This window comes from Rutilus rutilus (assembly GCF_951802725.1).
Source record: "Rutilus rutilus genome assembly, chromosome: 10".
NCBI classification, from domain to species: domain Eukaryota; kingdom Metazoa; phylum Chordata; class Actinopteri; order Cypriniformes; family Leuciscidae; genus Rutilus; species Rutilus rutilus.
The window spans coordinates 42,960,240-42,972,926 of NC_140215.1; the positions used below are offsets into that span (position 1 = coordinate 42,960,240).

General features: G+C 40.9%; 2 protein-coding genes across 2 annotated transcripts in view; both read right to left on the bottom strand.

The window, feature by feature from the left end:
• LOC311298394 (uncharacterized protein) overlaps positions 1-6,201 on the bottom strand; it is a 35,239-nt gene extending 29,038 nt beyond the window's left edge. Inside the window, exon 1 of the mRNA XM_084421258.1 lies at positions 6,060-6,201. The gene's annotated coding sequence lies outside the window, so the exon portion shown is untranslated. The remainder of the gene's footprint in view (positions 1-6,059) is intronic.
• A 2,411-nt stretch (positions 6,202-8,612) lies between these two features.
• Positions 8,613-11,187, bottom strand: LOC311298894 (uncharacterized protein; the record flags this gene model as incomplete). Its single annotated transcript, XM_084422219.1, has 9 exons — positions 11,121-11,187; positions 10,616-10,914; positions 10,389-10,479; positions 10,002-10,119; positions 9,800-9,875; positions 9,474-9,725; positions 9,158-9,329; positions 8,914-9,062; positions 8,613-8,806 (listed from the first exon to the last, which is right to left on the bottom strand). Exons 6-9 carry the CDS (start codon positions 9,601-9,603, stop codon positions 8,613-8,615), a joined length of 645 nt encoding a protein of 214 aa, XP_084278345.1. The 5' UTR covers positions 9,604-9,725; positions 9,800-9,875; positions 10,002-10,119; positions 10,389-10,479; positions 10,616-10,914; positions 11,121-11,187.
• Positions 11,188-12,687: the final 1,500 nt, after the last annotated feature.

Here is a 12,687-nt window from a genome sequence, read left to right on the forward strand (position 1 = left end):
GGAGGTGTTGGAGGAGGTGTTAGTGAGGCCAGCAGGGGGTGCTCACCCTGTGGTCTGTGTGGGTCCTAACGCCCCAGTGTAGTGACAGGGACACTATACTGTCAAAAGAGCACCGTCCTTCGGATGAGACGTTAAACCGAGGTCCTGACTCTCTGTGGTCATTAAAAATCCCATGGCACTTCTCGTAAAGAGTAGGGGTGTAACCCCGGTGTCCTGGCCACATTCCACCCATTGGCCCTTACCAATCATGGCCTCCTAATAATCCCCTTCCATTGAATTGGCTCTATCACTCTCTCTCCTCTCCACCTATATCCAGTGTGTGGTGAGCGCACTGGCGCCGTTGTACTGTGGCTGCCGTCGCATCATCCAAGTGGATGCTACACACTGGTGGTGGTTGAGGAGAGATTCCCTGATATGATTGTAAAGCGCTTTGGGTGTACAGTAGTACATATGAAAGCGCTATATAAATGCCTCATTCATTCATTCATTCATTCAGCATATGCTGATGATGTGACAGTGTTTATAAAAAGTCAAAATGATGTGAAAGTTTTAACGGAAATTATTAGAAAATATGAAAAAGCATCCTCAGCCAGAGTGAATTGGGGGAAAAGTGAGGGATTTATTATTGGCAATTGGGAAGAAGTAGGACCTCCAAAACTACCATGTGGTTTACTTTGGGGCAGAGAGGGGATAAAAACATTAGGTATTTTTTTAGGAAATGAACATTTTCAGATGAGAAACTGGGAGGGATTGCTGGAGAAAGTGATAGCCCGATTGTCTAAATGGACCTGGCTATTACCACAATTGTCGTACAGAGGGCGAGTCTTGGTCATTAACAACTTGGCGGCCTCAACATTGTGGCATAAAATGACTGTTATGGAGCCTCCACTGGAGTTGGTTCGTAAAATACAAAGGACAATTGTGAACTTTTTTTGGAGTGGGTCACACTGGATCCATGCTGCAGCACTCTATTTACCTGTCCATGAAGGAGGTCAAGGGCTCGTGGATGTGAGAAGTCGGTTGATTTCTTACAGGATACAAGCAGCACAAAGACTTTTATATCATAAAGACTTGACTTGGGCCCATACTGCAAGATTAATTTTGAAGAACAAAGGTGGACTCGGGTTGGATAAACATTTGTTCATAATGGACTTGGGGAAGGTGTGTCTGTCAGAGATTACTCCATTCTATATTAATGTTTCAGTCCTGGAAAACAGTTTTTATCCCCCTGGGGTCGGCGGTATCGCCGGCGATACCAGCTCACTTTTGTTCTTATTGACTCAAATAACTCCGTAGATTTTTGTCATACAGGCAAGTGTTGTACATAATTTAAAACTGTTAAATGTCTTCTTTTATTTGTGTACACTCATAATAAAAACAAAATGTTGTGTTTTTCGTAAAATAAAGAAAATAAACATGATGCGCGTTCTGCCGTCTCTCTCAATGAGAAACTCATTCTGAAACGCGACAGAAAATGACCTGTAACTCAGCGAATGTTTGTCACACAGACTGAAACGCATGTCTACAACGCTTGGAGTCTCTATTTTTAAAGTAGGCCTATGTATATTATATAAAAAACAAATATTCTATTTTTAAGTAATCCGTATGAAAGCAGCGGCATGTACTGTTTCTCAAACGCGTCCTAATTAACTTTAATGTGACCACGCCCACGCGCGCACGAGCGATTGACATGCAAATGATCCATGTGGAGAAACGCAGACCCTGTAAACGCCCTCGTCATTACCTCAAAACAAAGATTCAGAGACTTCGGGAACTTACTCCTCTCTGCTTTTCATCGAGTTTGGAAGACTGCATGTTTGTGCTGTGGTGTGCTGTTTCACTCGGATTTACCTCAGAAGAACGCGATTTGAAGATGATAAGATTTTTAAGGTAAGACATGTTAAACGACCAGTTTAAAATGTATGTTATGAAATGAGTTTGGAGTAAAAACATGAACTAAGCCTAATATCATACATGTATGTATCTATAAATAGACAGAAACATGTTGAAATGTGAACTAGACTGTAGCCAACCTTTCAGTGCTAAATGTAAATACTTAATATATTGCACTCAGTTTTGATTAGCTTATATGACACTGATTATAATGCTAAAATACTTCCTTATGCGTAATGTAGCTTGTTTGCGAATAGCAAGACAAATATAATGTGATTTAGTGCAAATATATTTCAGCCTCCGGTAAAATATGTGATACTGTCTACATTATATTTTTATATAAATGTTCGGTTTTGGTTAGCCTATGACACGCTTCAATGCTGCCTTATGCATAGATGTTTGTGAATACAGGTGTAAATGTTTGAAATGTAGTGATTTGTGGTGTTCGCGAACGATCCGTTCATTGCGTGTGATTTAGACCCGTGTTTACGGTTACTGTGTTTGTGGATATCTGCTCAAACATAGATATAATATGGTAACCATAATGTTTAATATTTTGGAGCGAGCTCTGGTTTTGAATGTATCGCGATCGCGTTTGAAACGATTGCCTTTGAAAAGCAAAACGCACCAAACAAAGGCTTCATGTTTTTACTATTATCTCATTTCATATCATCATAATGAATGGAAACATTTTAAGTAACATATGATAATCAATATATTTTTCTCTAGCGTAGTTGTTACTGAAATCTTTTGGAAGATTTATATGCTGCTATAGGTTATTGTTAATTATTTTATGCAGCACTGTGCATACCCAGATAGCAAGCCAACATTGAATAAACATTGTTTTTCCATCTGAATCATCATTATGGTTGATATTGAAATTTCAATGCAAAATAAATGTTGAATCACCATTACCATATCGATGAAAACCTGATGTTATTAATGTTGATGGTAACAATATTGGAACAACATTGATCTATAGTTATCTTTATGATTGATTAAGCATTGATATTTGGTTTACCGGGCGATCGCTGAATGTGTTGAAAAGTCATTGATTTATAGTTGACCGGGAAACGACGCTGTTGTTGAAGAGTCATCGGCATATAGTTGACCGGGAAATATGATTGAAAATGCATCGATATATAGTTGACCGGGAAATATGATTGAAAATCCATCGATTTTTGGTTGACCGGAAGATCAACACCAACGTACTGCACCGGACACAGCTCATTTCTGGACCTTGGCACAAGCGTATACAGGTAAGCTTGCTTAATGTTCGATATGAATGAATTGTACCAAATCAAATACTGTTAGGTTGATCATTAACATGATGGTTAGTGTAGTAACCGACACAGTGCTGCTGTCACTGAAATTTTTGTTTTGTTTTACCAATGTGTCAAAATCTGCCAAAAGTACTTCGCGGTTCTCTTCTAGGTTATAAAGTTAGCAAAACCTCCGAGTCCCGTCTATTTTTGTGATAGCTAGCTCTGCTCAAAATACATGTCTGCTGTAACTTACCCATTGCTAGTGTCGTGAAATCTATTAACACAGCACCGCTATTTCTTCTGTTCTGACCGCCGGAGAACACCGGCGGAACCAACGCTACATACTGCTCCACCTAGCTAGCGCTACCCACAGAAGTGACCGCGGCGGGCCAGAATTACACAGAAGACATGTAAGTTACCTTTACTTTATTCAATGCAGAACTGTCTCGAGTTGTAACGTTAACTGGAAATGCCGATTAGACCATCTCGTCGTAATACAAATCCAAAATATTAATAATCCTCGAGCAGGGCTGCGATATGCGTGCGATACAGTTTTGTAACTCCATTGTGTTTGTTTTCAGAAATGATAACAGTCGGTTTATACTAGTGCTTATGCGATATCACGATTTTTGATGATCTGCTTTTCTGAGCGCGGGGAAGCGCGCGCGCCGTGCGTGCACTGTTATTACAGCGCCTGACAACCAGGCCTGACGTCAAGGCGGGGCTTGGGGGGGCTTAGCCCCACATACGAAACAATTAAATGCCTCGTTAATTTTAAAGACATAGCCTATTATTATTAGCCTGTTTTTGCGGTGAGATTTATGCATATTCCTCACTGATCTATATAATGACTGGATAGCTCATGACTTTCCTATGTGTACTGTGTTCGTGCCATGTTCTGCTCCCAATCCTTGACGACAGCTTGATTGAACAAATCATTGACTAAATCACAGTAGCATACTTTTACTTGTATTCTAGATGCCTTGACTCAACGTCTTACAACGGCAAACACCTATGACTTCGCTCAAGCTGTAGCCTACAGAAGTGGCTGCGCTACGCCCCAGACCGAGCAGGAGGAGCTGGAAGACAGACGCTGCAGGAGTTAGCACGTTAAAAAAAAAAAATAATAATAATAATAATACAATAAAAATGATTGTTTAATTTTTAAAGAATGCGTGGGGTGTCATTTGTGCTAGTCTAGGTTAGGCTATAGCCTAAAGGTATAGTTTCTATTTTCTATATTTTGCTAGCCCATCCTGGCTGTCGATAAAGCAGGATTATAGCCTAATAATAATGTTTTTAATATTATATTAAAATTACAGACCTTCAGATTAAACCTGTGGTATACTAAAACACCATTGAAGTTTTGTTGATATGCTGGGATTTCAACATTGTTTCAATATCCATTGTAATCGAAATACCATTGAAATTCTGTTGATCTCTAGGTATGATTTAAACGTTGTTTCAATGATAATAGAGGGTGCAACATGATGAAGAATCAACATCAGAGTTCGACGTTGATTCAATTACTTTATCGTTGACAGCGGGATGTTGATTTAACATCGTTTCAATTACTATTTGCTATCTGGGTAGCTTATGCTTAGTACAAGGCACAACAAACCTGGTGTTCATTATATTATATATGTTGGAAACGTGTGTGTGTGTGTGTGTGTGTGTGTATTCTGTGAATTTTAAAGAAAAATCTAAAATTTATTGGGAATAACCAATAATATTCCCTATAGTTTCTCTTGATATCAGTATGTTCACTTTTTTTTTCTTACAGGGACCAGATGCCACTGAGTCCTGTAATGTTTTATGTGTTAATGTTTTATGTGTTTTATTTATTATTTTCTATTTTTATTGTGAATGTGTGTGAGATATAAATGAAAATTTAATAAACGTTGTTTAATCCTCTCTCTCTCTCTCTCTCTCTCTCTCTCTCTCTCTCTCTCTCTCTCTCTCTCTCTCTCTCTCTCTCTCTCTGCCTCTCTCTCTCACACACACACACACACACACACACACACACACACACACCCTCTCTCAAGCAAAAATGTAGCACCTCTGTTCAATCTTTCTGATTTTAGTACATTTTTGTAAAAGTGCCTTTTAAATTATTTATTCAAATAAAAACTTTAACATAATTTGAGATTCAGCCTGGTTTAATAGCATCTATATATATTAACGTATTTGGTCAAATTAAGCTGTAAAATAAATAGTTTATCCCTTTAAATGCAATGGATTTTGAAAGATATCAACAAAAAAACGGGCAAAAAACTTTAAATGCGATTTTCTCAGGTTTTCAATTGGAAAAAGAGGGCAGACGACCATAATTCAAATGTGTATATCTTTACAACCATTCAATGTATGACTTTGACTAGGATATCATTTAAAAGCTTATGGTCTCCTCTTTCCATTAATACCAAAAATGTATGAAATGTGGGTAACTGTGACTCATTTTGCTGGATTAGGTCACATTTGTAATCCCCAAATCACTTTCTGATGTGTTTTACACAATAGTTAACTGAAGTTTAATGACTGAACGTAAAGTAAACCCCAAACACTAGCATACCTTATTTTCTTCTGAGGAACTTTATATAAACTTTCTGACATGTTTTACAAACATATGAGCAACTTTTTTTTATTTATTATTAACACTGCAGTTATTCATGGTTACAATCTCCTATCCTCTGTATTTTATATTCATTATCTTCTTCTGACTTAAATATTCAATTTCTATGTATTTGATTAATTGCTAGTTAGCATATTTATAAGGTCTGTAATACAAAATAACATTGGCTACAGAATACAGGTTTTCAAATGAACTATGAGCCCAGAAGTGCTCAGTATTAGAAACATACTATATATACTATTTAAATATACTAATATTAGAAACAAACTAACCTGTTGGACTGTAGCCGGAGTCAGAAGAGCAGCTTCTCCTCGATCGAGTCTGAGAGATGTTTGTCTGACAGATTTCTGTCTTATATAAAGCTCTTCAGAGGGCTGGACAAACACACACAAGCCTCAACAGACCCGTCAGTGCAATGCTTCATTCATGTGAAAGGTATTTGGCTCTGTTCCAGTTTTCTCTATATGCAAATTGCTTTAGCTTTTAAAATTGCAAGTTCACACTACATATTTTTAAGAGTGAAATGTAAGCAGTTTTCCAGCACTTTCGAGCAGTGGCTGCCAGTGCTTTGCAAGGACAAGACCTGACAAAGAACTCATGACAAAGAACTCATGTTCAAACAAGCTTAAAGGCCATGTTGCAGGTTAACCACCACTGTCGATTAATGGGTACATAAATCACTCAAGATATACATATCATTTTTAAAATGTCTCAAAAATGGTCTTAAAGACCAGTTTTTTACGTTTTTGGTATTAACGGGTTTTTTTTTTTCACGCAATTCGGTGATGCCGTCACGTTGGGGAGAAGTGGAGTAAAGGTAGCCTCAGCCTAGTATTAGAACTATGGCGACTGACTGGGATGAGGAAGATGTGGCAAGAGCCAACATGTATGATGGCCCGCAGCCGTATCATTTCGAACCTGCCAGACGTGAGAGGGCAAATGAGGAATTGCCCAGAACTGATGGCCGTCAAAGCCAATTAAATGCATGGTCCGAGGAGAATGAGTGGAGAGTTGGTGAAGTGTCCTGGTGAGTTGCTATCATTTAGCAACGTAGCAATGAGCACTGGAGCTAGTCTACGAGCAGCAGTGCACAATAACAACACATGTTTTTGAGTGAAAAATCAGCGTTTTCTTTATATCTAGTGGCAGTGATCATGACGTTAGTTCAGATAATTACCGGTAACCTTTGTCATAGTGTCGTAGTACTGGTAAACTTTGTCTTTGTCATCTAGAAATAGAAGGCATCATGCTAGCTATATGGGCGTTTCTAAGCGTTTATCTCTTCTTCCGGTGAAAATGTTGTTGCAAACGTAGCCGCCGCGTGTCTGTCGCTGTGTTTGGCAGGTGCTTGTGTGGGCGGTGCCGTCCCATGGAAACTGCGTTGGAAAGCTTGTGCTGTAGGGAAGTGAGTGCGCTTTGGTCACTGGTCGAGGAGCTCACCCCGCGACCAGATGTGACGTGCCTCACTCAGCATCCAGGATTTGAGGCATGCTGCCTGAATCCGTTTGTGCTGAAGATAGCATACACCCATACTCGTGCGTGCTGGCTTGAAGGGGGCCATGATCCTGCCTGAAATGGGTGTATGCTATCTTCAGCACAAACGGATTCAGGCAGCATGCCTCAAATCCTGGATGCTGAGTGAGGCACGTCACATCTGGTCGCGGGGTGAGCTCCTCGACCAGCGACCAAAACGCACTTTTACTTGTTTACTTTTTACACGAAGTCTTATGAACCAACTTAAACAGTTATAAGTGACTAGAGATGTGTTGTATAGACAATGAACATGTTTCCAACATACTCATCCCTAGGCAATACCGGTACACTGCATACAGGCAGGCTATACGCTGGGCATATGGAGTTCTTGGCAGGCATATAAGGAAGCCTCTACCCTCCTGTCTGGTTTCAGCTGTCAGGCAACAATTTCATAGTGGTGACGAGACCTATCATGGCTTTCAATGGCCTCGTTTGGATGAAAATGAATAAAAACCATATTGGCATGTACAACATTAATAAAATTACGTATTTTTCAGTTCAAGATTTAAATCATGCTTGTTCTGTTCTGCTTAACCGCCCTTAAAATGTAACAATACACAGAACACGTGAATTCCAATAAAAACAGTTTATTAGTTTATCCCAAGTAATTACAGAGTACATTACAGAAGAGAGAGACCGGTTGGAAGTCCTGATAAAATAAACAAATCTGAAAAGACTCAAGGGTTAGGCACAAAAAAATCAACATAAAATTACCTTCCAATAGTGTGGTCTTACCTGCGGGTCAGCTGATGATTTGCGCTCTCTCTCTCTCTCTCTCACACATACACACACATACACATACACATACACACACACACACACACACACACACACACACACATACATACATACACATACACATACATGCATACATACATGCAGTGATATCAAAAGCACATAGAGCAGACACATAGTGACCCAAGACAAAAGTGCACACCAGGTACAGTGATTGGTAAATTATGTTGTTAATCTAAATTAGATAAAATAAATTTCATGCAAACAAAAGAAAAAGAAAACCACAGCACACAGACAGAGCCCAAAACATGCAGCATGCAGAACCCCTTGTAACATCACATGGAGCACACAGAGTAGGCACAACAGCGGCAAGGTCCCACCACCAGAACCAAAGCAATAAATAGCACACAAAGACAAAACAAAAAATGCGGCATGCAGAAAACCACCACCAAACGAACAGACAGGAAGGAATAAAACTACTGCAACTAAAACAACTAACAACAAAAATAAATACTTACAACTAAATGATTGGACCTGTCTGGGAAAAAATACAAATGTTAATTAGGTTTGTTGTAGCGTGACTGCTGGGCTAGATAGAGGCTGATGGCCTCCTCCTTAGGAATTTGTTCGAATGGTTTGGCGATGGGGGCGGGTGCACAGGCTGACAGATTGGCGGCGCTAACCTCTTGAAGAGCCTTTGGTGATTGTGTGTAGCTCTCCTGAAGGACCTCGATTAATGATGTTGCATAACCTGCAGACATAATAATAATGATAAAATACTGTTTAAAGATTGCTGTCACTGATCAGATGTCTCATTCGCCATGTCAAAATATGATACAACTGCATGACACGGCTTACCGTATGAGGCCTTCTCTTTGATGGGACGCACTACATAGGCACCTTTTCTAAACCGTGGGTATCGCACGCAAAACTTCTCCGTTCCATCGCTTCTTCGTGCTGTCTCTCTGTTTGCATTGAAGTTATAATGTAGTGCCGCTAAGAGAAGCCTACAGAATAACAAATTTGAAAACACCTTTGAAACAAAAATCTTGTGTATGTATGATAAAATACTGCATTATGTATTCCATTGCACAGCACTGACCTGCTATACATGCCCAGGTATGAAAATCCAGTGTGCTTGGGCACGAAGTGTAGGATGAGGGAGTGGAAGGCTTCAAGGGAGAAAGTCTGGTGCTGTGGAGACAGCTGTCTCACATCCTTCAGTAAGGACGTCTTTGTGACAATGCTTTCCAGTTTTATTGCTCCCATTGAGCCTGCAAAGACCAAGATATGTAGGCAGACAGACAGACAGATAGAGAGATAGACAGACAGATTTTTGTTTTCAATGGAAACACACATGAGATTATCCTGCATAAGAATTATAGAGCATGCATAATACTACATACTGTGTACTGTACCTGGTTCCAGCCACTCTTTATCACGTTGATCCCCCTCCAGAGGGGGATGAGCGCAACTGGAAAAGGCAGGGGTGTCATGGTCGTGGACGTCCTGGATATGATTGACCAAGCTTCTCCATTTGGCCTCCATCACAGCTGGGTTGCCATCTGGGGTTGGGGCTGCAGTCCAGTAAAGATGGTTAGCTGGCCTCCACAACTGCAGCTGGTCACACTGCCTGTCTTTTGAGGCTGTATCCAAGGCCTTCCCCAGACCTGGTTTAGACAAATGGTATTAATTGAAATGCAATAACAAAAACTGCTTCAAGGTTCCAACAATGGATACATACTTTTCCCAACGTGCCACACATCAAAATAATGCCGTGTTCCCTCAGGGCACAGCTCTTCTCTCACCCATTTGGCAACCTAAAGAGTAGAAAGCAAACTTTGTGGATGCTTGCACTGTCTGGCCATCAGTGCATCAGCAAAAGTACAAACATCCAAGCTCAGTGCAATTCATAAATCTACATTCTACATCTATATTGTATTTACCTGGCGATGTCTGTCTGTGATAAGGGTTGACAAATGCAGGTCCTGCCTCCTTCAGCAAGCTGATGCTGCGCTTGAGCCCCTCAAGCTCACACCAAGAGCTGTTGGGGACCTCTGAGCTCTGCAACATGACATAACAGTGTAAGTGTAGAATGTTTGTGGTGGTGAAGGAGGCGTGAAGGAACCAGAGGGTTGTTGATTTTTTGAATGATAGTGTCTGATAGGTTGCATATTCCTCAAAATTAATTAATTTAATGGTTTTTTTTAGTCCATTTTTAGTCTAAAATTTCAGACATGATAAAGCCCTATGCATGGTTGTACTAGTGGAAAAGTGCTATATAAGTTGCAGTCCACAGACTTAATTTAGTTGTTGTATAACATCAGGCTTACCTGAACAAGTTGCACATCCACCACCTTGTTCACTCTCTCCTCTATTAACGAGTATGAGCCGTACTTTGCACAGTGCCCTGGAGAATCTGACCTGGGGATAATTACAAATTTGAATTATGTCTCAAGTTTTTATTAACCAGTGTCTGTAAAGACAATCCACCTGCAATATAGAATCCAGGTTGTATGTAAAATTAAGTAATGCCATAGAATAAACAATTCTGCTTTACCTGCAGTCACCAGCAACAACTAGGCCTCCATCCATTGCCCTGAGGTCACTCAGATTCTTGGCCTGATCGTTCTGCCAGGCCTGAATGATGACAGGGATCGTGTAATGGTGCTGATGATGAAAGTAGGTGCTCACGCTGATGCACTGAAGGCCAAACAGGGTCATCATTCGCAATGTCTGGGAGGCCAAACATCCAGTAAAATGAATGGCCCCACTTAAAAGGAGGTTGCAGGCTGGCATATTCCTGTGTAGGATCGGCTGGTTTTGCCAGAAACGCTGGTAACCACATGATGCACAGACCTAGATGTAAAAAAAAAAAAAAATCAACAGTACATCAGGATTAAATATAGAGTAAGTACTGTACATTACTGGTCAAACGTTTCTTGTTTTCAGTGGAAACACACATGAGATTACCCTGCATAGGAAATATAGCAAGCAAAACATGATGACATTGTCAGAGTAAGAAATAATGATTTTAATCTAAATTTGTGATAACAAAACCCTACCTGCTCTATTTTAATGAATGTCCCTCCCTGCTGCACGATTCTACTCTCACACTTCTCACAACAGGCCGGGCCGATGGCAAACAGGGCCATGAGTTCCGCTTTGCAAACAATTAATTTATCAATGCCACTAAATGGAAAAAAAAGGAGGAGGAGGAAGAGGAAGAGGAGGAGGGGGAGGGGTGTCATTCAAACTACCAGATACACAAAAATGAAAATTCAAAGTTGGTCTATGTTGGTTTTAAATTATCTCACTTTTGTTGGGGGTTTGAAATGGCTCCTCCTCATCCTCGTCAGACATCTGGTCTTCTGGCACCCATGATGAATCACTGATGATGACAGAGGGATCCTCTTCTTCATCAGTTTGTTCAGGACTAGTGAGGGGGGTGGAAGTTTGCATCCTGAAAGTTGTTTGAGTCCCCACACTGACCATCTTGGGCTTTAGGTTCACCTGTACAGCTGTGGCAGAGGCAGTAAACATACCCACACATATGACAATCATGGCAAATCTAAGAGGTTATGTTTTGGTGTAGGCTATGTTTTAATTTCATCAACGTGTATGGAAATGTCCTGCATGCATAGAATTTAGCAATGTATGTTTTAGACAGCATATCAACCACTCAAACATTAAATCATCCCAGAAATACCCAAGATTTACCGTGAGACATTCCAGGGGGCTTCAAATTACATTGTGTCCCTGTGTCACAAGTGGAGGAGGAGGGCAAGGGGTCATCTATGGTAGCACTGTCTGCGGTCTCCTGCGTCGAGGCATCTGTCAACATCTTGCGCAAAGAAATCCAAAATGGTCAGCAACACGATCACGGTTAAATGCGTATGAAAGAAAACCGTAATAGTCAATTTCCATCCACTTTAAATCAAGCAGCTAAATCAAACACACACACACACACACACTGTTGTGAAAGTCGCTTGATTATCACCAGTGATCCAAACACTAACTTTAGTCAAGGCGCTATCTAGCTAAATATGACAAGCTTCTGGACATTGCACTTTTATTTTGGTTTTCATATTCATGAACCACGAAATGTGCTTTTCTGATGTCAGACTGATCATGACTGTAGTGGAGGGGAAACACGATATGTAGTATACACAGAGCTAGCTAACGTAAACATTCGCTTGAGGCTTACCGTAGCCAGCTCTCGCTTGCGGCGGGCGGCACCGATGTTAGTGCTTCTCGGTCTTGGGGCAGGGCAGGCAGAGAGGTGCGTGTGCACAGACGGCACGGCGGTCGGAATAAGCAGTACCTGGCTCAGCCTCTTCAGCCCAAGAGAAACCATCCTGATATCCCCTGGGTCGTAATCCTCCTCCCTGAAATGCGCGCTGCAGATCTTTGAGTTTGTGGTGACGGAGGTCATTGAAAAATTTGCCCGCCTAACACGGACAAATTGTACCCACTGTCTGAGGGTTGCCTTGTCCTTCATAGGGAAGCCATGGACCCTGTGTCCTGTTTTGGTGGAGTTTTTACATCCAGCACAAACACAGTAGTTCACCATTGTCATCGGCGTCGATTTCGGGGGGGACGGGGGGGACGCGTACCCCCCAGATTTCGTCA